The sequence below is a fragment of the Macrosteles quadrilineatus genome, unplaced genomic scaffold, assembly GCF_028750875.1.
Source record: "Macrosteles quadrilineatus isolate MER2022 unplaced genomic scaffold, UCM_ALF_1.0 Scaffold_2__2_contigs__length_208266976, whole genome shotgun sequence".
Lineage (NCBI taxonomy): Eukaryota > Metazoa > Arthropoda > Insecta > Hemiptera > Cicadellidae > Macrosteles > Macrosteles quadrilineatus.
In genome coordinates, this window is record NW_026542595.1 from 65,939,519 (window position 1) to 65,967,245 (window position 27,727).

At 33.6% G+C, this 27,727-nt stretch overlaps 1 protein-coding gene across 1 annotated transcript; it reads right to left on the reverse strand.

Moving 5' to 3' along the window:
* LOC128985860 (protein SPT2 homolog) lies at window positions 1-27,549 on the reverse strand. Its single transcript, XM_054405805.1, has 8 exons — window positions 27,181-27,549; window positions 25,324-25,470; window positions 15,463-15,598; window positions 14,112-14,269; window positions 10,520-12,938; window positions 7,737-7,863; window positions 2,913-2,998; window positions 1-2,307 (listed from the first exon to the last, which is right to left on the reverse strand). The coding sequence occupies exons 1-8, from the start codon at window positions 27,238-27,240 to the stop codon at window positions 2,216-2,218; spliced, it is 3,225 nt and encodes a 1,074-aa protein (XP_054261780.1). The 5' UTR covers window positions 27,241-27,549; the 3' UTR covers window positions 1-2,215.
* Between the last annotated feature and the right edge of the window lie 178 nt (window positions 27,550-27,727).

Genomic DNA, 27,727 nt, shown 5'->3' on the forward strand with positions numbered 1-27,727 from the left:
TAAAAGCTCACAATCTTTGTATTCAGTAACAAAATAAAAAACAAGTACGGTACACTTAAAAAGACTTGACAAGTCTAAAACATAAAAGTAGGAATGAAATCAATAGCCGATGTTTTTGAATCATCAATGTTCAATGTTTTTGGCCAACTATCGTAATATCAATGTTTTTCATTGACTGAATTGTATTAGTTTTAATGAAAATTTTAATATTGGTATGAACAAGAAATATAATTTTTGTACTTTTTCTATTGAGAAATTAATGAATCCAAAAAATATTGCAAACTGGACTAGACTTAGACAAAAATTTTAATATTGGTATGAACAAGAAATAGAATTTTTGTACTTTTTCTATTGAGAAATTAATGAATCCAAAAAATATCCCAAACTGGACTAGACTTAGACAAGAGTAGAGTGAGAGTGAGATAACTGTCTACATTGTTGAGGTCCCTGTTATAAATACTGCAAAAAAATCAATTCATTCTTAATAAATTTCAGAGGCAGCAGTCCAGTTCCAGCCTAATTAATTGAAATATTTTGTCATGCAAACATGAAAAAATCTTCCAATCTGGAATGTCTTGCCAGTAGCTAGGTTAATTAATTAGTCGAGGCAGAAAGCTGGAGAAAAACTCAAAATGAAGAAAAAACATCGATTATTGATGACGTTTGTGGATATCCACCGAATATCCATGTTTGGGTAAACTAATCTAAACAATTGACAAGTTAACAAACAAGTTATAAGAGCCAACTCATAAATTCTCTATCTTATAATATACTGTATTTTTTTTACTTACATTTTTCACATTTTTACATTTTTTATACTTTTTTTACAGTACAATAGGTATCATAAAAATAATCTTAATCAAATTCTAAGTCTACATACTCATGGAAGCGCTGCAAGGTGCGTTGTGTATTGCACGCTTCAACGTGCATTCTTGAAACACTACCAAAGAAATTTCTGTTCTATTCAAAAGGCCTTTTTTTGTTTGAATTTTAAACGGTATTTTTTTACACTTTTTGTTCATATTTTTTACACAGTAAATTTTTGCTGTATTATCATTTTTAATGGTAAAAAAAGCAATTTTATACTTTTCGTTATGATTATGGAAAATAAAAATGCCATGTTAAGATTTTTAAGTAGATTTTGATAAGGGGGGACTAATAACCGAGAGTATAGATTAGTGTACTAATTTACCTGGTTTACTTTCTTTGTATTTTCGTCCGATCTTTTAGTCTAGAGTGCAAAACCCATCAAATACAGCCTCAACCATTTCTATAGTTACTAGGACGGTCCAAAACTCATGAAGATGTTTTTCTTTTTTGGTGAGTTGGTAGCTCAGTTGGTAGTACCACCGACATTGGGCTCAAAGCAGTTATGTCATGGGTTCGGATCCTGGTTTATACCACTAATTAATATCAGTACACTTCACTCTTCAACTGTGCTAGCTCACAACTTGCTTTGCTGGATACTTTCCACGCACACGTCTGAAGCCTATGTGTACGTGCAAATGAAAACATTAAGAGGATGACAACCTCTTAAAAAATCAATTCTAAAGACGAGTTTAAAGGTGCGATGCAATGCTTTCATGTGTACATAGCCTTAGGTTGCATAGTTAAACTTCAGTAAAATAAAATGTATAAAAATATTGATTCTTCAATTTCACAACATTGTAAAACATTTAAATAAATATTAACAGATTAATACATGTTTTGACAAAACAGTTAAAATAGACATTAAAATTAAATAGATCAATTATATACATACACAACAGAAAAACTCTTAGAGTTACATAACTTTTATAGACCAAGCATTACAATTAGAAATGGAAACACAACAATAAAAAAATAGTGACCAAGCCACAACCATGTCTTTACACTTAAAGTTTCTTCCATTAATATGGTTTAAAAATATATAGGCTAATGTGCATTTTAAACTAAAAATTCAATGTTAGGCTCAAATTAGAAGGGTACTGTATAGATCTAAAATAGCAATTAATTACATATCACATAAAATTACCTAATTAACCAATAAATGTAAATGAACTTAACTGTAAAATCTATACGTCTTAATTGTGCTAATGTAAGAAGGCTAAAAAGAGCAAGAGAACATTTTTTACATGATAGAAAACTAAGTATTATTTTACATCTAATATGGTTGCTGTACAACTGGTAGTGTGTTTAATTCACAACCCAAAACGTTCCCCACAATACTTTTGCATCACCTCTTTCCTTTCTCCATTAGTTTCCGCTGTTTTGCCCTTTTTTTCCTTGCCAAATCCCTCATCAACTCTTCATAATCTTCTTTTGCGCCTAGAAATTAAGCGAATTAGATAAGGATCAAAATAGGCAACTTTCACTGATTTTGTAGGGTTAAATTAAAAACCAACATTGGCGATCATCAAAAACATCATCAGTGTGAGGTTAATTTAGTTGGATTTTAAGGAATATTTTATAGTTCAAGTATTACAATCTTGGGGAAAAAACAAAAAGTATGGTGGTACGAACTTCTCCAGCAAGCGTCAGTTCAAAATTTGTCAAAAATTTACAGTAGACACTCACTAATAATGCTGTTATCGGGTTGCACTAAACTCATTGATGAAACAAGTTGAGACTCGGGACTCGTCATGTGCCCACTCATTTATGTAGCCTTATTAATTTATAGTTTTTTATTAATAACGACAAGAACATCTAAATGATGGATTTTCAAGTTTTGTTCAACCCAATGATGAAGTGTCAACAAGATCGAAACTCATAGTTCTTTCACTAAGTAGAAGAATCACAAGGCAGTACCACATATTTGAACCTAAATAAAACTTAAATTCATTAAGTTTTTCAACTTAATATTTATAGAGACTAGCCAAACTGTGGCTATGATTAAGTTTTTCGGCTAAAATTAATGAGGTGAAATATCTTACCTATCTGGAGACTTCTAAGTTCCTCCCTGTCTATCTGTCCAAAGTTAGACTCCATACATTCATCATCATCATCCATTCCTGCGTATCTGTAAAATACATCCAAATCGATTAAAGGTTTATCACTAACAGCAAAATTGTTCAGCTTGATACCTACTCTGATAAATAGTTAATAACTTCACTTCTATCAGTTATCCTTGCATTTTGGAACTAGGTAGACTAATTTGACCTTAAGAACTTCATAGGCTTACATATAATACGCAAGACTAGCATAACCAAACTTCCATTTACCATCCTAGCTAGAACAGCCTGAAAACAAAAAGCTTTATTTGACAAGCCCTGCAAACTGAAAGTCAAGTTTAGAACTACCACGCTGGGGCTTTTGGTTGCACGATGTTGTAGTTGTGGTAGACCTTCAGATTTAATCAATGGTCGAGCGATCTAAGGTGTTTCTCCTTGGTCAGGAGATGCAGAGATGGCACTGTAGATTAAGGGTTTTGATCCCGTCTTGGTCAGGTGTTCACCGTTCACCTGACTGTGGCAAAGTTTGTCAGGAAAGGCCCAACTTTATAATCAAAAGTGGACAGCTTGTGTGAAAGTTGACAAGTTGTGCATATGTTTTGTGAGTTGCACATTTAAACAGTAGTTTTACTGAATTTTCCTATTCCTTACTGTGTGTGTATGTTTACAAAAATCTCCACCAATGGATTCAAATAGTTATTTGTGTAACTAGTGAGCAAAGTGGCACTGTGCTGCACACGAGAGCGCGGAATGATCTCGAGTGCAGCAAAGGCCTTTGCACTCGTGTTACACATTAAATTTTTCCTACAGTCACTATAAAGCATATAAATAACTAGGCGTACGCTCATTCTTCCCGTATTGGGACGAAACGAAGATAGTGAACAAGTGGAATAAGGCTGCGGTAAGGCGACCAGAATACACAGTAGTACCATTTGAGTAGTACTCTAGTTGTTGGTGAACAGAGGAATTACTGGATATAGCAGGCATGTTTCCACACATATGCTAAGACGGTGTCTTGCAAAGCAAGAGATCATTTTGAGAATTCCAGAGGTCTTGGCGCAGATGCGGTGAATGTCTGGCTCAAACTCTTATGAAGAGTCAATAAGAATATAAGAAATATTCAGTATTCAGAGAATTTTGCTAAATGCTAAATGTTTTCAACTTATTTTTGGTGGGATTCACCATATTCTTTGTTTAAGTCTTAGCTGAGACATTATTAAGAGCCTTCAGCAAGGACTCAAAGTCATAGAGGGAAGCAACTTTCCAAAAAAGTTTTATATTGTCAGCAAACTTAAGAAAAGGGATCTTTATAACTCTTTTGATGTCATTAAAGAAAATGTAGAACCAAAAATATTTGAAATTTTTTTGCATGTTTTCTTGATAAATAGGCAAAAAACTCCATATTCACCCAATAAAACCACATGAAAGCCAGTTTACATGATCTAATGGTTTTAGTAAAACCATTAAACTCAAAATTCCGTATTTTTTTGTAATTTGAAGTGGTTTTCTTTAGGCTTTAAAGGTATTTTCTTGTTTATTAAGATCGTAGGAATGTTTTAAAAACGTTTAAAAGAAAAGTCCAGAAAGTTCAGAACTACCGAAACTCTAAACATGAAATGACAGGTTAAATCGTAGTTATAATAGTCAATCAGCTGCTCATAGTATTACAGTAGAGTCCCGCAAACTCGGCGTAATGTGGACTGGAAGGGTGCCGAGTTTGTGAAATGCCGGGTTATCAGTAATTAGGGTTAAAATAAGAACAATAAAATCTTTAAGCTTTTTAACCGCCTTTTTTATTTATATTTATATTACAAGTTAGTATTGAGTCATCAGATATAGTACAACAAATCCTTAGTATGAGTTGCTAATGATTTGACTTGAGCTGGCTTGAGTCCATGTTTAACTCGGACTCAAAAAATCACTAATTTTCTGAGCCAGGTGATGGCCGAGTTATCCAGACTGCCGGGTTATCGAGTGCCGAGTTTGCGGGACTCTACTGTATTATATTTAAGTGTTGCCAACCTATTTCCAAGCGTACACGGATTACTTGCATAATAGAACCACGCTGGTTTGTGTTGTTTCGTTGGAATTCTGATGTGCGCCAAAGTATAAACCGTACGACAAAGTATAAATATGCAGCAATTAGCAGCTTTCTGTACTATAAACAGTACAAGGAAGCCCAACTTTGTCGGGTGACTGTAGGAAAAAGGTATTTAACCTCTAGAATACAAAGGGTTAAATATTGTGTTATTTAGTTCGTTGGAAATAAATCTGAGAATAATTAAAAAAATTAAGATTACACACTTTTAACAGTCCCAACTGGACAACTCAACAATAAAACATATGGCTTACATCATCCTCTTCTAAATATGAGTTTGACCTATGTACTGTAGTACATGAGTAAATCCTCATTAATCCACACTAATTTGGGTTCAAAGTTGACTGGATTAAATGCAATAACCTCGACATAAAGAAAGGCAGCGTTATTCCTGGAGTGTTTGCGTATGCCTCGTATATAACTTATTGAAGAAATAGTTGATATTAGACGTCATGAGACAGCTCAAAAATAATATTTTAGATGTCATGAAGCTGACTATATCATTGGACGTCATGACACTGACTTATATCATTGGATGTCGTGACATTGACTTATATCATTGGATGTCGTGACATTGACTTATATCATTGGATGTCGTGACATTTGGACGTCGAGCAATACTCCCTGCAGCTCTACCAGTGGCAAGAAGCCTAGTTGCGGCGTTAAAGAGCTATACGCAGAAACGGCCCTTACTTGAAAAACGACCCTCGTATTTATACAATAAGGGTTTCTCTGTTATATCCCTTATTCAATCTGTTACCTTATTCAATCGCCCTAATTAACAGATTTTAACGATTGATGTGTAATTTTAAAGCTTATGATCTAGCGGAGCAACAAATGGTAACTGAATAGACGGTATCAGCAATCTGACACATACCTTCTCCCATAAGTTTGTCAACAACCTTTATTATGGGTAAGCGTTGGGAGTAACTATGATATTTTATAGGGGAAAATCACATAAGTTGCAATGACCTTTAATCCTTAATTGTAACAGCAATGGGGGTTGCACTTTTTTGTTTAGAATGATAGAAATAACAAAGTTACAACAACTTTAGAAACCATAATTTTTAAAAAAATTGAATTTGTACCTTTTTGTTCAAAATTTAAAGGACCATAACATACTAATTTATTCGAAACCGGCGATTTTTTGTTATTTTATGGGGTTTTTATGGGAAAATAGCAAAGTTGCAATAACTTTGAAACCGTAATTTTTACGGACATGGGAATTGTACGATTTTGTTCAGAATATAAAGGACTATAACATACTAAATTTTTATCAAAATCGTTTTGACCATTTTAGAGAAAATCCAATTTTTCCGTACACAGACATCACTTTGAGAACCACTTTTTGGGTTCAGGGGAACCCAAAACGGATATATCCACGCAAAACTCAAACTCGACGATTTTGACAAAACCAATACTTTCTCCATAGGCTTTACTATGTATAGCAGGAGAAAGTAAAAGGCAATTTCTTTTATGGCTTAGCCTCTAGCCTTTGATCAAACATTCAGTGTTTTTGAACAACTTTCTTTACAAAGTTTACATGTGAATTTCAATGTGAAGAGACGATACTTCAGGTAAATGTTTGACCACAGTCATACTGTTAGCAAAAGACAAACCAGTTTATGGAAATGGATTTGAAATAGGTTACAGTAGAACCCCTCATATCCGGCCTTGGTTTTACCGGTCCTCTGTTTATCCGGCCCCTTCCAGGAAGCCAATATCAAAATGTTTTTCTCACAGCTTACGGACGTTAAGATGCAAGCACTAGTCTTTGTGACTGCTCAAGTCATCAAATAAATTGTTCTCACTATTTATCTGTTTATACATTTTTTGCTGTGTCACTATACTAAGTTGAGCTAGTAGGCCTAACCTTTGATCAGTTGGTTGATTATTTCCAAAGTAGGGTTAGTGTTAGTACAGTACAGTATATTATTAGTTTTTGTATTTTACAAAATGGATAAAAATGTTGAGTTGAAATCACATTCTGTGGTTGAAATGCATGTACCATTTAAGTCCTAATGATTTTCAAGTCCAATTTATAGTCATTTTTACCTTCATTAATAGTATTTGTCGGCTGGAATCATAATATTTGTACGTTCTTCATTACTTAACCATTTTAACCTACAAATATTTTTTTTTCTTATTACAAACATGTTTATTTTTTTTAAGAACAGACTGGAATGAGACTTTTCACTGCATATATTGATTACCTATTGTTATAACTGGTATGAATTATCATTTTCATTATAGGTTGGTTTATCCAGCCAAATCGTTATCCGGCCAGGGGCTTGGTCCCGTGGTGGCCGGTTATAAGGGGTTCTACTGTACTTTTTTTGTAACTACATATTGTTTGAGGTAGGTAAAACACTCTTTATGGTGTCAATCTATAAGCAAAAAATTTTACAACATTATCATATACTTTTAATTCAAAGTTGTATGGACTTAATAACTATCTCAAAGAAACATAATATTTACAAGGTAAATAATGCTACTTCATTGGTTTTGAACCCTATTGAAATGCACAATTTTCTCACAAATCCCCTTGTTATACTTAAACACTCTTATTCAATAGTTTATGACAATAATATTTAGCTTACAAATTAAAAACATGATTAAAGAAAAGCTAAACTTAGTTTTATTTATAACAACAACAAAGTATTTTCTACAAAAATTGCTTTGTCACAGAAGTAATGATGAACAGTTACCTTGATTTGTCGTAGCCGAATATCTGTTGGATTTCTCTAGATATATCTTCTGCTCTGAGATCTGTGCTATCATCAATAAAGCTGTCCATATCAGAGTCATATTCATCATCCGAGTCTTCGATTCTACCTATTGACAGAATTAACAACAAATTTAGTAAACTTTTAAAAAGTATAGAAGAAAAAATAATAAAATGCCAAAGGTAAGCAAAAATAAACGGTATCAGCAATCTGACACATACTTTCTCCCATAAGCTTGTCAACAACATTTATCATGGGTAAGCGGTGGGAGTAACTATGATTTTATGGGTGAATATCAAATTGAGAGAAAATTTATGTCCCAGAAAAAAAAAACTATAAATAAATTTAAAAAAACCCAAAACTTATTTTTATTTTACTGTTCCATGTATAAATAACATACTTAATACAATTTATGAAAGGATTTATCATATATTAATATTTAATACAATATTTGAAAGCCGTTTTTGTCAGGTTGCTAACTGTCCCCAAGACGTCGTAGAGGAACTTTAAGCAGTTTATGAAATTTAAAGAATAAAAATAAATAAACTTTTATGTTGTACAAAAATTGTTCAGTGTCTTTATTAACCCCTATTAAGTGTTTTACAATTAAATTATCACTTTAAAACAAAATTTTAGCATGTAAACTTAAGTTCCCAGTAAAACGCCAAGTATGAACGACAATTTGAATTTGCCGCCATAATTACCACTAGCCCACCTAGAGTCCCACCAGAGCCATCAGTGTCGCCATGACAGATGGATAGAGTGGACTATGCAGTGTTTGTCCGGATTTCATTTAGGCTACCCTTTTGATCGCCAAATAATATCGATTGAGCTAAGTGTTGTTGTTATGTTTATTGTCCGTCAGGTCGCTAACGTCTTTAAACTTATTATTTATGCTAATAAAAACAATTTTAACACTGAATATCATAGTTTTTGTGGTGCACTGTTGTCACGACCGTTTACCACCATTTTAGCTGTTACAACGGCACTATAGACAAAGACGACCAAATTCGTCAGTTCGGTAACGCTATTGCTCTTAATAAACGTTTAACTCATGTCGCTGATGTTATTGACCTGATGTTATACCTGATTATTCTCTGTTTCATCACAGATCCAGTAGATTTAGATGCAATGAGTTGTTTGCAATGTGAATTGTTTTACTCTTCTTTGTTTCAAATGAATATACTTTCTTACCTGTACTTTGGTAATGACAATGTTATATTTCTATGTACAGATGCTATGGGTCAGATCGCTAAAGTTTTCTAACATCAGTAATATTACTAAAACAAGATAATTTGTACTAAAAGTTGTATTGTCTGAAAATGACTTGCATTTGTAGTAAATACTCCTTATTTACTTCGCTGAGTGCCATAATTAAAGCCTAAAAAACGTTTGTTTTGCTAGCACCGCATCAGGTCACCAACTCCACATCAGATCACTAACGCTCACGAAAATGAATGCAAAATGAAATTTAAAAAATATATTACTCTGTTGATGTATTATTTATAAAGGTTTGTTCGATTTGGTTGAAGTAGTTAAAAATTAATAGGAAAACATTTTTTTACATTAAATATTCAAAATTATTAATAAAAAACGTGTACATTTCAGATTGTTCCGTTATTAATGTTTTACTTTTACATATAATACAAATTTTAATTTTAATTATATGATAGATGCATTGTTTTGGAAACAAGTTAGATGTTTATAAACATTATTTTTAATTTTCAGTAGAATTTACTAATTTTTTCAGACTTTTATAAACATTAGTGACCTGATGTGTCTTTGTAGTTGTTGAGACAATTATTTGTAAAAAAATAGAAAAACTTACATTCAAGCTCTGATAAGGTTAGCAATTTATAATGTAACACTTTGTTAATTATTGGGTCTATAAAATATGTATTTGATCCAAAAAAATATTTTTTATTTTTTCTGTTTTGATTTTCTCTTTCAATTAGATTAGATATTCATAGGGGGAAATCACAAAAGTTGCAATAACTTTTGAACCATTATTGTAACAGCAATCGGTTGCACTATTTATTTTTTTAGAATTACAGTAGAGTCCCGTTAGCCCGAAATGGTTGGCACCGGACCTATTTCGGATTAGACGTTTTTTATTTTTATTTTTATTTTTTTTTTATATTAAAATTTTTTTTGTCTTAGGACGCTAGGCACGAGCCCGGGATTGTTTTTTACATTACTTTAGGCTAGACTTAGGGGCTGCAGCATTATCACTTAAATAAAATCCATTTGTGGATCCCATTGTCCGGTGTAGTCAGCTATATACACATCCACACTTACAGACACACACTCACCAAGACCACACTAAAAAACAGGCCGTAATGCTCGTCAAGCTAATGTACGCCACGATAGAAGACGGCAATGACATAATTTTTGCCGTTTGTGATCAGCTGCTGGTTTTAATCTTTCCTAGGAAAATAAATAAATAAATAACTACGTCATTGCCGTCTTCTATCGTGACGCCATGCTTGACAAGCATTACGGCCTGGTTTTTTAGTGTGGCCTTGCACACACACAACCAGACATCACTTCGAAAACCCCTTTTTTTGGTTTTGGGGGACTTAAAAGGGATATATCCACTCAAAACTCAAACTCGAAAATTTTGACGAAAAACAATAGGTACTTTCTCCATATATACTATGTATAGGGGAAGAAAGTAAAAGAGAGAAAATTCTTGTAGCTAAATTGATAGGATGAGTTATTGTACTGTTACTGTTAGAACAAACATTGTTAAAATAAATACTTACGAGGCTTTGGTTTCCTTTTAACATCTGGTGGTGGAAATTGTCGTGGACGTACATCTTTGGGAGGAAACTGCCTGGGCCTCAAATCACTTGGAGGAAACTGTTTGGGTTTTAGATCATTCGGAGGAAACTGTTTGGGTTTAATTTCTCCCTGCTTTAGTCTTGAGTCTTTAGCAGACAGATCTCTGGATTTGTTGACAGATGATTCATTACTCCTTGATGAAGCCATCTGTGCCTTTGCACCTCTCTCAGCAGCGGCCTTCATTAAAAGACTCGGTTTGCCCTGAGGACTCAGTCCTGGCTTAGCTGCAGGTCTCCCATCTGATCTACCGATCAATGAACTTCTGTTTTCTGAAGGTCCAGATCTAATTCTATTTTCAGGAGGCTTTGAAAGAGTTGGTTTTTTATTCATTTCTCGTAGTCTCTGCAGCTGACTTTCACTTAAACCACCTAGAGGTCTGGGTGAAGGATTAGATGGTGACTGATTGCAGGGCTTAGACCAGACATCAGCACTTTTTTTTAGAACTTCCTCTGCAGTTTTCTTTATGTTTTCTTTTGTGTCAGTTTTAAGGGATTCTGTAGAGGGACGAGGTTTGAAGCTACTTGTTTCGCCTGGACGTTTTCTATCACCATCTGGTTTGGAGGTTAAAGAAACTCTCTCTGATTTTGAACTTTCTTGTTGATACTTTTGTGTATCTTTGCTTGATGGTTTTAGAGAATGAGAAGATTTTGAATTTTCCGATGATCTGTATCTGTCACTTTCTGATGATTTGGATTTTTCAGATTCTGATTTAGAACTTTTAGGAATTTTGAATTTTGAATCTGAGGAAGGGTGTTTCTGTCTGTCTGATTCAGGTTTTGATTTTCTGACATCGCTTTCATTGTGTCTTTTGTGATCAGTAGACATTTTTGGTCTCCTATCTTCATTTACTCGAACTTTGTCATGGTTTGATGATTGTTCATCATCTGATCCCTCAAATAAACTTGAAATTTTCTTCACCTTACTTGTTGATAATTTTTTTGTTGGAGGTCCATTTCGCGAGTCATGTTCTGATTCAGGTTCAGAATATGAAACTTTACGTTTTTTCTCTTGACTTGAGTAGCCTGGAGACTGAGACTGATCTTCATCACTCTCCACAACTTTATCACGATACAAAGGCTTGTATGAAGAACTACCCTTTGTGGATGGTCTGTATTTCATCTCATCTTCAGAATCTGAACTAGATTGTTTACGGTTGTTTGAATATTTTCCATTATTGAAACTACTTCCTACAGGAGAATAAGACCTGCCGTTACCATTAGACGAACTGTTAAGCTTGGAAGATTGTTTTTCTGGATGGTATGGTTTATATAGGTCATGTTTATTTCCATTTACATCAGTTTTATACTTTGCCTGAGGTTTGTATTTGTGATGACTTGCTTCAGAGTTTGGCTGTAATTTTGTAGGATTATATTTTCTACTGTCATTACTAGACTGAGAGTCAGTACATTCATTAATATTGTTAGAATATTTTTTTGGCTTATATTTTTCTGCATTGCCTCTTTCCGACCCAGATGAAGGACGATGTTCATACTCTCTGTAGGAAGTTGAACGTTCTGATTGGTGCTCCATCAAATGGCTGCTATATGATCGTTGTGATTTCTCATAACCTGAATCTGATGCATCTGACTCCTCGTCATCTGATATGTTATGGTTTCTTGATTTAATTTTGTTTGATGAAATTGAAGGCTGTTTCGGTTTAAGTGGTTTCTGATCATCTGTCGTTGAAAGCCTGGACTTTAAGATGCTCGAATCTTTCCTGTAATCGTTGGTTCCAGAATTACTATAAGACCTTTCAGATTCTAAAGTGTTTTTACTCTTTTGTCTTTCAGTATTTGAGTACCTGTCACCATTCCCCTGATGATCATCAGTTCCACCAGAGTACCTTTGGTTCATTTCCTGTTTTGGCTTACTATCTGCTGCATTTGATTTTTTTGGAATACGTCCCAAACCATTTGGTTTCTCTTTTCTTTCACCACTGTCAGATGACTTGGATCTTTTATTTACAGCAGCTAGCCTCATCGCTTCTCGTTCTTCTTTCCTTCGTCTGCTTTCAAGTTCTCTTTCATATTCAAGTCTTTGTTTTTTTGTCATTGGTCTCTCTTCATCTTCCATCTTTTTTTCAATTTTGATAGGTTCAAACTGCTTTTGTTCTGCTAACTTCAGTAAAGAGGAGAAATCTATCGGAGGAGGAGCCATTTTCTTGGGCTTTTTAGGTTTTTTTTCTTCTACGGGAGAGGATTCTCTTGAGGTTCTCCTTCTATCATCATCGTCTTCATTGCCGTTTTCCTCATCATGTTTATCAGATTTTGATTTTCGTTTCCTTTTATGTGGCATCATTTCTTCTTCTTCTACTCGTTGCAAAGCAGCTTTTACTCGATCCTTGTGAACAGAAAAAAATACCTTTTTATGTGCTGTTTTGTGAAGTGAAAAACATTTGAATGTATACATAATTTGCCTCCAGGATTGATCTATTGACATAAAATGAGGTTACTAACCTGTCGTCAATCAATCCTCTATTGTCTTGGATGACTAGTTTCGGGGTTAAAACCCCATTTTCAAATCTCTTCAGTCTTCAAAAGTCAAACATGTTTTCTTGCATAAGCCGTCGTCAAAATTACTTCACACATACACATAAACACACACGAAAACATTTATATTTACAAATCATGTACATGCGCGTGAGGCCGGCCAAGGACAAAACCAGACTGCCAGTCTGCCAGTCTTGGCAGTCTGGTTTTGTCCTTGGCCGGCCTCACGCGCATGTACATGATTTGTAAATATAAATGTTTTCGTGTGTGTTTATGTGTATGTGTGAAGTAATTTTGACGACGGCTTATGCAAGAAAACATGTTTGACTTTTGAAGACTGAAGAGATTTGAAAATGGGGATTTAAACCCGAAACTAGTCATCCAAGACAATAGAGGATTGATTGACGACAGGTTAGTAACCTCATTTTATGTCATTTGAATGTAATAGTTTTATGATATGAAACTTTATTCTGAGCTTTAGTTGCTTATATCTCCACTGTCCAGACAGGTCAGTGTGATATAATAGGAATCTAAATAATTCTTAATCAGCAAAGTGTCTTAATAGTACTTGTCTTAAATTAATTTAAAGAAAAGTAAATAAAAGTCAAATAACCTTTGTTTCATACAACCCTTGATTAAATGGTGTTGCAAACCTCAATAAGAAGTCAACCTTGATAACAAGCCCCATTTGATCATCCCAATGAGACTTCTTATCGAGGTTAAGTTTAGGTCTACATCATAGAATAGTTTTATTTTCTGTATTTTTTGTTTAGGTTAAGTATTTGTACATAGTAATTATAAGCTTGACACTATTTATTGTACGTTTTGTACATAATATAAATAAAGATAATTTGAATACATTATTTCTATGGCTATTCATTGCGAGCATTTAAAAGTTAAACTATCTATCTGAAACAAACAAACACTTAGTAAGGATACTTTATCCATGTGAGCCAACTATTCAAAAATATTCAATGGAACAGTTAATTGTGATATAAATATAACTTTAAAAAAATATATTTACCTTAGCAGCATTTAAATCCTTTGGAACAGTTTTCTTGGATAAAGAGAATTTAGGTTCTTCAGGTGGCATATTTGCATATTTATCCATCATTTTAGAGTAAAATTCAGAGGCCTCCTTGGAAACGTAGCCGTAATCGTCTTCATCACATTGTTGCGGTCCTGAAACATACCAATTTATAACACCAGACTAAAGAAGATTTAACTTGCTAAAAAGTATTATTATTGTCATACAAAGGCTGTCTGTATGATAAAATCTCTAACAAGCTCCAATTGCAGCTATGCGAGCTATTTCAAATCTGAAACCAGAGACGTGTTAACAGCATGAGGCTGGTGCTAGATTTTAACTAAAGTAGCTTGCTTGGTTGCTTGTTGTAGCTAGCTGGACTGGATCTCATTGGAGACTTTGACAAACAGACAACCCTCGCACATTAGACTAATTACTTTATTTCTTCACTCAAAACCACAATTGTCAAACATGTTACCAGTTTAACCCTTAGCTATCCAAAAGATCCTTTTAGGTTGACTCAGCTAGTCGGGTAGAATTTGAACTGTCCGAGTTCGCACAGTAACTCAGATAAATCTCAAAACAATTATTGTCCCTGCTGCTTGTTTGGCCAACGGCGCTACCCTAAATTAAACACACAGAATGCTCAGCAACAGCACAGGCAAAAACACATTGTTTTTTTCATAAAATGTTGCTGTGATGTCTGCTGTTGATGCCTGGTGAGCAACTTTGAAATTAAATTAAATGTGGGCTGTTGGGAAAAATCGTCCATGATCAGTGCAGAGCTGATACATAGACATACTGTTTCCTATGAAACTGAGAAAGACCGAGCACAAGGATAAGTACTGACTGTACCGGAAACTAATAATATTTTTTATATTTATAAAACAAAAACCTGTAATTTTGCTGTGAGGTGTTGTGATTTAATATTTTTTTTGTTTACAATGTTCTTCAATCTTGCAACATTTTGTTTTACTTAATTTTACATTTTCTGTGCTCTTCTGGTTCTGCATTTTCTGTTTAACTTATTCTATGCTTTGTAAAAAAAATCCTTAACTTTATATATAAATATTATTGAAAATAGTTATATATATGAGACATACTTATACAGTATTTAAACTCTGATTAGGGGCATACATAGGTTCAACCGTACCTTATAGAACTTTCAATACCAAATGGGGAAATATTAGTGCCACTGGGTAAAAACTGAACTTAGTGCCTCTTGCAGCAGCTAGCTTAAAGTTGAAAGTGAGAGCTTTGTCTTTTTACATTGTAAAAGCTTTCAAACAATAAGTTATAAGCAGCAAGTCTTTAACAAAAAAAATCTGAAAATGTCATCATAACATACCTGCCATGGTAACAACGGTGTTGACTTCATCAATAGCATCCTCCATTACACTCTTGTTTGCCGATTTTGTGCGTTTCAACATTGTCTGAACTCGTTTAAAGGCTTTCTTGTCTTGATTTCGAAGAGCTATAAGTTCCTGAAAAATTGAGCAGTGGTAAAATTTAGTAAACATTGTAAGAAAAATATTGTTCTCAATTAAATTATTCCAATTGTGATAATACATCATCTATACTTATTTAATACGCAAGCAGGTTTGGTTTTTTGTGACAATTACTCCTCCGAAACTACTGAACCGATTGACATGTTTTTGGTGTCATTGGAAAGAGCGTAACGTGAAGTTGTGCAGGAAATAATTAGAGAGTGAGGCCCTGGGGCCCTTTAAAGTTTTGTATTTCCCCATAAGATTAACATGGGAAACAAACATTATTATGAAACTCCAGCTGTTGTCAGAAATTATATGTGAGAAGAAGAACATTTTTTATTGTAAACAGTCAATAAGTTTGCTACAAACATTTACTGACTTGGTTGAAATGAATATTTACTATTTGAATTTGGGTTGACGTAAATATTACAATGAAAAAAGCGAACGGACCTGGATCATTGAAAGAGCCTATTTGCAAACTATGGAAACATAGGAAAGTCATAGAACACCACCAAGGAGAAGAAATAGAAATAATGTTTGTTTTAGAACTTATAATACTTATTATGGACAACCTAATGCGGCTATGAGTGGGAAACATTTGTAGAAAACACTAAAAAATCAAGATCAGCTTTTGAAAAAGGAAAGATATTTACAAGAAATTGCCATTACATCGAACTGTTATGTACATCGTGAGTATTTCCATAATCTTTGAGTCGAATCTTATAAAGTCATAAGAAATTATGATATTTACTCTTTTTTAAATAACGCCAGTAATACTTAGCAATTGTTTGAATTTGAGCAACAGGGATAATATTCATATGTAGGCTTTTACTACCTGTATTAGAGACGATCAATGTTGTTATTGCCATATATTATTAAAGGATAAGTCTCTGAATTTGCCACTTTACAACAAAGGCAAAATATTTGTCAGTGAATTATATATGGTATGATGCATTTGATCCTAAAAACACCGAATGGAATTGTTTCTGTGTAGTCTTCTCCATTAGTCAAAATAGAGAAAATTTCAACCCTTCAATACTTTTAAGATTAGTTAGTTACCCTCACTCAATTTTTACAAGAATTTAGTTTTAACCCTCGACTTATTATTTGCTAACTAGCTGTTCCCCCACAAAATGTTGCGGTTCAATCAAAATAATAAAACTCATAATAAATACAAACATTTTGAATTTTTTATTTAAAAGTTTAAAATACCCACATCAAAAGTTACAAAATCTCCTTATATACTATGCTGACCGTTCTGTTGGTTTTTGGGAGGATTTCCACCTTGATTTCTTTGAAATTCCTAGCTCTGGACAGAGCAACATATAGCTGGCCATGGTTAAACACTGGTTGTGGTAGATAAAGCCCAACCCTGTCCAAAGTTTGTCCTTGAGCCTTATTTATTGTTATTGCAAAAGCCAGGCAAATTGGAAACTGTCGCCTTCAAAATAAAAAAGGCAATGTGTATGAAGGAGATACAATTGTTGTTGTGAGAAGGAAGATTGTCCACTCTTGGCAGCAAAACATCATTTCCTGTGTGCTGTTCAGTTATAATTTCTAAACGTAAGAAATATTCATGCATGTTTTTAACAATAAGTCTAGTTCCATTTAATAAACTGATTTTAGCATTCAAATTTCTAAGCAAAATTACAATTACCCCTTTTTTTAGTTTCAAGATATGTGGTGGAAGACCACTCAAATCCAAACTATCTAAAAACTCTGAGGGAAACTGCATAACTTTACTCAATTCTTCACTAATCAAGTTATTCACACTTAAATATTCCTGATAGTCCCCTGAGAGTAAATCCATCACCTTCAAATTTATTTCATTGCAGTGTTTATTTTTCGGTACAAGAATTGCAACCTTCGATAATTTCCCTCTGCAATCTTCCAAAGTTAATTAATAAATCCCTATAAATATCAGAAATCATGTCCGTTTCTGAAATTATCTGTGTGGCTAAATCAACTACCTCTGGGGCCTCACCATCTGGAACTATGTGATCTCAATTTCCAATGCTTAATAAAAAATTTGCGAACTCAAGGTCCTCTTGATTTGATCTTTAATTCTTTGTTAGTTTAAAACTTTGAATGCCAACAAAATTGGTGAACATTTAATACTGTTCTGCACTATCGTGTGTCTAGAAGCATGTGGGACTACTAACAAGCAAGACTTACCTAAAATCTCTCTCCTATTACACATTACGTCCTGGAGTAATCGATCCACAGCCATCAAAGCATAACAACTTTGTCCCAAACAATGAGTCTAGCATTCTTTATTGAATCAGATTCCTTGCTATTTGGCTTCAGTGGAGAAACGGAAGTTTCATTTAGCTGTAGTGGCAATTTAAAACAGCTGTGTACTGTGCGACCATAAGGTAACAACATTGTTGCTATCCCAGTCCACGCTACGGGAATCACACTAAAGTTTTTGGTTTCACTGTATTGGATTAAACAATTGTATATCAAAGTTTTTCCTGTTCCCCAGGACCTTATATGAAAAATGCGTTGCTCTTATAAATTGTATTTTCCTCTACTGCCTTGATTACTGTTTCAATTACAGTTAATTGATCACTGTTTGCCTTATGGATAGAATCAAGATTATTTTGAAAAGGGTCCTCCTTATCAGAGTGATGACCTCATTTGTATTCATTGTAGGAAGAGAAAAATTGTGCAGTTTAATTAATAGTTGCATCAATATTTAATAGGGCATGATTAATGGCTACATTCTCGTAAAATATTCCAAGGTAAATTGGTAGTCCTCACAAAGAAAAGCCTTTAAAACCTTCCTACATCTGTAGTGCATTGTTTGGTGATTGGAATACCAAACTGTAGGAAAATAGCTGACAGTTGTTTAGGCATTTGTTAAACAACGCTGCCATTCACTATCATGTAAAAGTAAACCACGCTGTATAGCATCCTCCTTATATGTACGGTAAACGACATTTTTATATGTTCTTATTTATTCAAAACTTGAAACACCAACTAACTATGTGATTTGGTAACAAACGAAGATGGTATCTTTCACAGTCAGACGGTGAAACATTGTACATTCTTCCAATTATGTTCCAATTTACATATTGTGTTTGTCCAGCAATTCTTGGTCTTATTCCAAACATAATGAAGCGGGGTTTCTGGGTATGTATATGGGCTTTTTGTTTCCTCGTCAGGTTTATGGTAAAATGTCATAACCATATCTTTGTATGGACGATTTTCAACCATGGCAAGTTGTTTATCCTCTTCAATTTGATGGTGTATAGTTTTGTACTGTTTTATATAAGGATTGCATTTTTCCAGCTCTTGGCTAATCAAGTTTAGAACATCTCTCAAATTACAGTTAGGTTGACGATTTAACCTAATATTATTTGCTTGATTATAATCTAAGATTTATAATAGTCCATATGCAATATCACTTTTGACGTTTGCGTAAAGACGAGAAATTGAATGGTGGACAGTGCCTAGAATTTTGGAAAAAAACAAGTTTCTTTTTAAACGGCTGTAGCTCGAACGATTTGAAAGAATTTTCATGGTCATTTAAATTTTCTACAAAACACTCTTAAGCGTTTTCCGAAAATCGCACTCCTTCACCTTAAAAAATCGCTCTATTTCTAAAATTTCTCTGATTTTTCACAGGTTTTTTTATTGAACAAGCATTTTTCAAAGGTGTGACTAGCTAACATGCTTGTTCCATAAAAAAACCGTAGAAGATCCAAGAATTTTTACAAATTTAGTGGGGTGATTCTACAGGACCTGCTACACAAAATTACCTTCAAATCAAAAAAAGGATCATCAAAATCTGTCAAGCGGTAGTATCGCAATCTGAGTTAACTAAATGACAAAATTTGTCATAATTTATTTAATATTTTTTAATGTATTTAATATTTTTTAATGTATTTAATATTTTTTAATATATATGATACCTTAATTTTTTGCCAACACAGTAAGTAGGACCTCGATAACAAGTCATCCTTGATCAAAAGTGTAATTTTCAAAACCCATTGAATTTATTTTACCCTTAATCACATGTTATTACAAACCTCAATAAGAAGTCAACCTTGATAGCAAGTCTAATTTAATAATCCCCATGAGAGTCTTGTTATCGAGGTTCTCCTGTAATATTAGACTATGTCTCCAATTTCCACTAGAAACATAAGTATTTAACGATAAACATTTAATTTTACACAAGCAAACACAAAAGTTTACTTAAAAAAAAATCAACATTTCATTCAAAAAATAACAAAGCATTTAGGAAATTGGAAATGAAATAAACGGTATCACATTCTGACACATACTTTCTCCCATAAGTTTGTCAACAACCTTTATGATGGGTGAGAGTAAATATGATATTTTATAGTTAAAAATCACAAAAGTTGCAATAACTTTTAAACCAGAATTGTTACATTGGGGTGTTGTACTATTTTTTTTTAGAATTATAAGGACCATAACATAGGTACTAATTTGGATAAAAACCAGCTTTTCTCAAGAAATCTGATTTTTTTGTTACCGGTATTTTATGTTTTTTTTTATGGGAAAATAACATAAGTTACAATAACTTTTGAACCGTAATTTTAAGGGAAATGGGATTTGTACCATTATGCTCAGAATTTAAAGGACTATAACATAATAAATTTTCATCAAAATCGTTTGGGCCATTTTTGAAAAAATCCAATTTTTTCGTTATTTTATGAGTTTTTATAATAAAATCAACATTAAAAATAAAAAATTCAAAAAAATAAAAAAAAACGCCTGGAGATACCATGGATTAAAACCTACACACCAAGTTCATTGAAATCGGACCACAGGTGTAGTCCCTAGCTCTGTACACACACAGACATCACTTCGAAAACCACTTTTTTTGGGTCCAGGGGGACCCAAAACGGATGTATCCACTCGAAACTCAAACTCGAACATTTTGACAAAAACAATACTTTCTCCATATAGGGGGAGAAAGTAAAAAACATATTTTCTCATTGGAGAAGGATTTGATGATCAATAACAATCTAGACTGAACTTTGATTTGTCTAGTAGAGTAGTTGCATTAAGTAAGACGATTAAGTAAGTAGACGATGTATTAAGGTAGGTATTATTATTTTAAATAACTGCCTGACACCATAGACCTACCAAGTCTATGTGGTGACCAAAAGACAATGAGTTAATGTTATGGATTTTATCACATGAACAAGAGTGTGGTGTCTGTAGTGATAAGATAGTGGTCACAGACCAGCAATATTAGCCTTATCAGTCCAAGATGCAAACAATGAACTACCTCGCCAACACCAAACAACATACAGTAATAACCAAGGTAATGTGGACCGAGAAAATCAACATCCTCGGTCAACACGGATACTTAAATAATAAAACATTAATAAAACCCCAAAATAACATGAACACTTTTACTGTTAATTAATTGACTCACAAAACATACAAATAACTTTTTAATTATTTACATAAAGAATGTATCCAACTGTAATACCAATTATTATAATACAATTTGTAACATAGGCTCACTCCTACTTTACCTCTAAAACTAAATATGTACAAAAGTTCAAACGGCTTGACCCTGCTGCATCAAGTCTGTGCCGCCAAACTGTGCTTACGACAAACGTAATTGTGGCATTGTGTCTTTTTATTTTTCTGTGTACAGCAGTGCCTTCTCTATGCCGTGAATTCTTAAACACCATTGGTCAAAAGCAAGTCAAGAATTTTCAGAAACTGTGTAATGTGAAAGAAACCTAGACACAACGTAAAATCGTTCTGTTTTCTACTGGACGACGGAAACCATATAGTGTGAAAGGAGCGAAAAGATGTTTTAATAAAGATATCAGAACATTTAATCGCGGTTTCAATTGTATTTTTTAGTACAATTAACCTCATGCAATTGCCCAAAAACTCCACTGAATACGCCCAGACTCTACCGAACATGTAGGGATATTGCGATATTATCGATATCAATGCATATATCGATATTTTAATTTTGATATTTCCGATATTGGGGTTTCGATAATATCGTGATATCGGAAGAATTTTGACGATATCGGTTCTCGATATTGAATTTTCTAAGTTTAGATAAAGTTTTAGTGATATCGTCATACCTCACAGCCGCCTTTAACTCCAGGCCGCAGCCTTCGAAGTGGCAACGTCGCAAGTGGTGTTGTAACAGCTGTTTTGTTTGGAAGCAGCTAATGGTATTTGTGCATTTGTGAAAGATTGGTTACTGGACTATGACAATATTAACTCCGCTTAAAATGTACAGATCTAGATTTTTAATTCATATTGTTTCGGTTTTCCATTCTGTATGTTTTATTTTCAATATTTTAATAAATTTATGTTCATAAATTTAAATTTAAATCAATAAAGTGTGAATTAATGAGCTGATGTCACCTGTCTACCATGTTATCTTATGGGACGTCTGTCGCTAAACAACACCACTTACACGACGTTGCCAATTCTACCAGGCCGCAGCCTGTAGTTAAAGGTGGCCGTGCATACCTTCTTATCGAGTTAAGTTATGTACAAGATGAAATCCACACTAATATGGGAATAGCTGCTTATATTTTTTGTGGTAGAAGGAACTAAGTTAGTAGTAACTGATTTTTATTGCTGGAGTGTTGGTTGCGCTGTCAGCTGTCACTTGTTAGTTTTCAGAGCTCAAGAGCCATTGATTATAGCCTATACTAAAGTCTACCAGTGCTAACATTGTTTAAATTGTTGTAAATACGGTAATTATTGTTTTTATTGTAACTCCAAAAAATTAGGCTGGTTTTGAAATGCACTGTGTTTAAAGCTCCAAACAACTATGTTTATCGCTTAGATTTTTATTAATAATTTCAAATTTCACTTCCTCTTTAGTCCTTATAAATAAAAAGTAGTAACAATCAACAGGTACTAATGTGAAAGTAACATATCTGCCAAAAAAGATTTCCTGACAGAACGCCCAATCAAAATCCTAAGCAAGCTCAAGCAAGTCATTAAAAAGTAGATTCCTTCAAAGTAATATCGATATTCGATATTACAGGCTGGTATATTAGAGGCTGGAATCGTTATCGATATCTAATATCGATAGATTGCTGGTATCGCAACAACCCTACGAACATGCCCTGAAGAGTTTGTCAGTAACAGAGGCCTTCATTGAAAAAGAGCCAAATTAGAATATAGAATATGCAGGATTAACATGTGACGTGCTATATTCTAAATAAATTTAATTGACTGTATATATAGTATCAAGGGCGTTGTTGTAGGCCTATTTTTTTTTATCAAGCCTACTTTATTTTATTTTAAAGTAAGAGAAAAGATAAATATTCTGCAGTTTGAGTGGCGTATCATAAGGCTAGGGCCACACTTGGCGACATTGTCGCAGCGACCTTTTTTCGCGCGACTGAGGGTGGCTACAATAGGCGACAATTTCAACCTTTCAATTTACTTTTTTACCATACCAGTAAAAATAGAGTTTCGAGATGTTATAGGCCTACTGTATTTTCAAAATCGTGTCATTGATAATGGAAAAAAATAAGGATCCATGAAAGTTTTTGTATGTTTTTGGGCCACCTTAGAATACATCTGTTTTTACTATTATTTACCAGTATCATACAATTTAAGCAAATATTTCACAAATTAAATCGTATATACAGTATTTATACGTGCACTCTTTATATTTCGTACTAGGTCACGTAATAATTTTTAACCATTTACCTGCAACAAAAGAAAAAAAATTTTTACTAAATAAATGTGTTAAATTATGTTTCTAAAACCAATGTGGACGTCTAAATTGTCAAATCACAGTTTAATGCTTGTTGTTGCTATTTATTGTATATCTAAATACCCCCGCCGCAACAAACATGCAGACTAAGCGAATTTACATTTGTTTGGCTAGATTTCTACTAAAATATTCACTTTAACTTGTCGGATTTATTTCCTATTTAAAGCAGATGAATTTAAACGAATGTTTAGGTTTGCTGGTACAGATAAGGTAACCTAATGAGGAGCGTTTGTTAATTTAAATTTTGATAGCTTAGTAAGAAATTAACAATATTGCCAAATTGTATTAAAATATATATTTGAATAAACATGCAAACTACAACAGTTCATTCTCCATAAAAATGGGCATTTTAAATTTACAATTTTTTAAATTATCTCTGTAACCGTTAGGCTTACAACAAGGCTTCAATGGTATGTTTTAGGGTCAAAATTAAGAAATAAACAATTTTATACCCCATTTAAGCCCCTTAAACCAATGTTCCCATAGTACGATCATTCTGATTTGCGATCTCGTTTGAATTAACGTTGGTTTAAATATTTATACCAAATTTCATTAACTTCTTTAAAAATCTCATCACTTTTGCTCAAGTTATCGCGCTAATTGGGCACATAGACCTATAAAAACATAAATATATACACTGCACATGTATATATATACAGTGTGTAAATTAAGTATGGAAACAAATCTGTATTTTTAAAACCGAAATAGATAGAAATATTCTATTTGTGGCAATAATAGTTAACAAAGATTCCGCAATTTTTCACATGAAAAATATTTTTTTACCCCCCTAACAGGGTAGGTGGTAGGGTGTGACTTATTTTTTTCAAATAGCAACCCCTATGGAGTGACCCCTCATTTTGAAGCGTTTGTCAAAAGAAACACAATGACGCAAATCCGAGGTGAATATCTCACTCCTAGCTAACATAGCGGATATTCCAAAATGGGCTTTTTTTTACAAAAATTAAATTTTTCATTACCCACCATTTAGGCTAGGGGTGAAATATCTACCTCGGGTTTGCGTCATTCTTTTTCTTTTAACAAACCCTTCAAAATGAGGGGTCACTCAATAGGGGTTGTTGTTGAAAAAAATAAGTCACTCCCACCCCCTACCCTGTTAAAGGGGTTGAAAAAATATTGTTGATTAAAAAAATTGCGGAACCTATGTCAACAATCAATTCCACAAACAGAATATTTCTATCTATTTCGGTTTTAAAAATACAGATTTCTTTCCATTATTTGTGAAATTGGTGCTTTTCACGTACAATAAATCAAATTTTGGAATATCCGCCATTTGGGCTAGGAGTGAGATATTCACCTCGGATTTGCGTCATTGTGTTTTTTTTTGACAAACTCTTCAAAATGAGGGGTCACTCAATAGGGGTTGCTATTTGAAAAAAATAAGTCACCCCCTACCACCTACCCTGTTAGGGGGGTAAAAAAATATTTTTCATGTGAAAAATTGCGGAATCTTTGTTAACTATTATTGCCACAAATAGAATATTTCTATCTATTTCGGTTTTAAAAATACAGATTTGTTTCCATACTTAATTTACACACTGTATATGTAGCTTACTAATATATATATGAATTTGAACGGAAGGATAGGACACATGATAACATGTCGACACTTATTTTGTCGATGAAAATATTTAAAAGCATATTTTCCATATGTCAGTCTAAAATGAACAATATAGATATGAAAATAGAGCAGCAAAGGGTGTGTGAGTAAGCGACTTGTCGTCTAGTATGGCCGGTGCCGTATGATAACATAGGGAACGTATTTGACGCCGTGACAAAAAAACACACCTGGTTTCGTTTATTTTTCTGTTACCGGTGGTCACTGGTCGAGAGTCACTTAGCGTGGCCGCCTCTAGGGGCCTATTTAGTTTAATGCTACGCACTTTGATTCATTGTCACCGCAATTTTGTCAACAAGTGTCGCCTTAGCCTAAAGGATGCAATATTACCTCTTTCTTTCTTTTTTCTTCTTCAGCTCGTCTTTTTTCTTCTTCTTCTCTTTTCTGAAGATATTTTTGAATGTTTGCAGACAGATTGGGTTTAGGAGGTTTGACCTCTTTTTTAGGAGGGTCAAATTTGGTTTTGTAGCATTTAACCTAAAAAGAAAATCATTCAATTTAGAAGTGAAGAGTATGCTCGAAATGGTAATAAACTAGAGTATGCAGACCCAACCACAATGTTAACAATTGTTTAAAATAACATTCAGCATTTTATTTACACACTAAATACACACCCAACCAACCCTACAACAAAATCCAGCCGTATCAACCCAACATTACCATAAGACTAACTTAGGCCTAGGCCTCCCGTCCACTAGTCCCAAGCAACAGCAAAACAGTACGGTAAAATAAGTTATGTCTAAGTTAGGCCAAAAAATATAACGACAAAGTAATAAGTTAATATGTGACTGTAATGTAAACAGAAGAGAGGATATAACTCCAAATGTTTATAATAAGTTAAGTATATATAGGCTATATAAATGACGATCAGTAGGCCTATGAATAACTATCAATATCAAATGACTTTCACTTTAAAATGAACTGTATGCTCTGATTGCAAATCTCTTAACTTACTGTAAGTTACATCGACATATCAACTAAGTTAAACAGTTAGATGAAATTGTAGAATTCCTCATGGAGGACATACTGGAGGACATAACTGACCTCAACAACGAAATTTACCATTTCAAAGAAAAATTATCTGCTCCCAGAAACCATTATTAATTCAATTAATAACTTAATAATAATTAATTTAAACCTGAAGTAGGTCTAATAGCCAAACTTGAAAATGTAATTAATGATTTTGCTCTTGGAAATTACTCCCCCACTTTAAGCCTAACCAAGGATAACTTAAGTAGCCTAAATTTAAACTCCTGGCTTAAGTTAATGACCCATTAGACGAAGAAACTTCGCACTTTTTCCACTTGTACTTTCGGGACAGTTGCTGATTTCAACTCAAAATTTGCGTTTCAAGGTTAAAAAAACGCAATGTTAGTGGGATAGCCATAAACGTGATTAACTTATTTTGTTTAGAAAGTAGATCATGCATGTGGGTATTTTAACACCATTCTATTAATGACGACTAGCCTTCTGATACCATCATAATTCATTTTAGTTCTCTATGTAATATTTTCTATGGTGATGTATGTAGGTATCTAACTTATGTAGGCTAGGCTAATATTGTAAAATGGATTAACCATTGGGAGAATTAAATTAAATAGAAAATACCAGTGTATCTACTGTTATCAGTGGCTGCACCTTTAGTATCTGTCCTACACTTATTCAAAAGAAAAATATTGATGTAGGCATGGGCTACATAGATTACCGGTATTCAATATATCGATTGTTTTATTCAATTAGTTAGATTAGGTTAACCTATGTCTAACTAGCCAAACTATCGAATGAAATAATCGATAGGCCTATATTGATCAATATTTTTCATTCAAATTAGTGTGGGACAGGTAGCCCAGGGTACGGTACTAAATTTTGGCCTTATCAGTAGACCTAACTAAAATGTAGGACTAGGCCTATGTTCCTTTAATTTATTGCCTAACTTACTATTGCCTAACTGTAGACTAAAAATAGGCCTAGGCCTATCACTGGGCTATGTAAAAGGGTTTAAAACCAATCCTAGGTATATTAGATTTAATAATTAGGTCAATAAATGAGTGATTACAGGTAACAAACTCAAATCTATGGTGAAAGGCGTGTCAATTTGAATCTGGCATGGTTTAAAAATAAAAGTAATTTGAACTTAATCTAATGTACTACAGTACGCCTAGTAGTGTACCCGTAAAATATATTTACCTCTTTGTTGGTAATTTTCTCATTTTTATGAGCAGTATAGAGAACAGAACCAAAATCCATTACAAAAATATAACCTAGTTTCCTTAATGCAACACAAGAAAATGAATAAATTTTTCACACCATACTGAATTTTAACCGAGAAATGTGTTGCTCTTACACTTGCACTTGGGGGCAACGCTGCATAGAATAGGTTATTTAGGTTGATAGTTGATGTCGATGTTGATGGTCAGCAATGGAAAGTTCTGTTTTAGATTAGATAGAAAGAACCCACGATTACTAGTAATCGTGAAAGAACCTGACTGACTGAGCTGAGACTGCTGTGCTGTGATGTTGATGTGATTTGTGATTAGAGTAGAGGAAGAGTAGGATAGAATAATTACGAATAGGACTACACACACACACGGATACAACAGCTGATGCAGACAACCTCTACCTCTCTCTACTTACTTTACCTACTTCCCTGTCATGGTCATCTTTTCCTGCCAAAGTGGCACAAAGACATTTAAAATTAAAAATGCTATCTGTCGTATTAGCGATTTTTTTACTA

Bases quoted from the DNA above. Each gene is read 5' to 3' on its own strand.
- LOC128985860 (XM_054405805.1), bottom strand. From the start codon at position 27,240: ATGGATTTTGGTTCTGTTCTCTATACTGCTCATAAAAATGAGAAAATT. The intron at 15,599-25,323 runs GTAATATTGCAT...TCAATTTTTCAG, and splicing joins AAGAAAAAAGAAAGAAAGAG to GAACTTATAGCTCTTCGAAA. The intron at 14,270-15,462 runs GTATGTTATGAT...GGTATGTTTCAG, and splicing joins CACCGTTGTTACCATGGCAG to GACCGCAACAATGTGATGAA.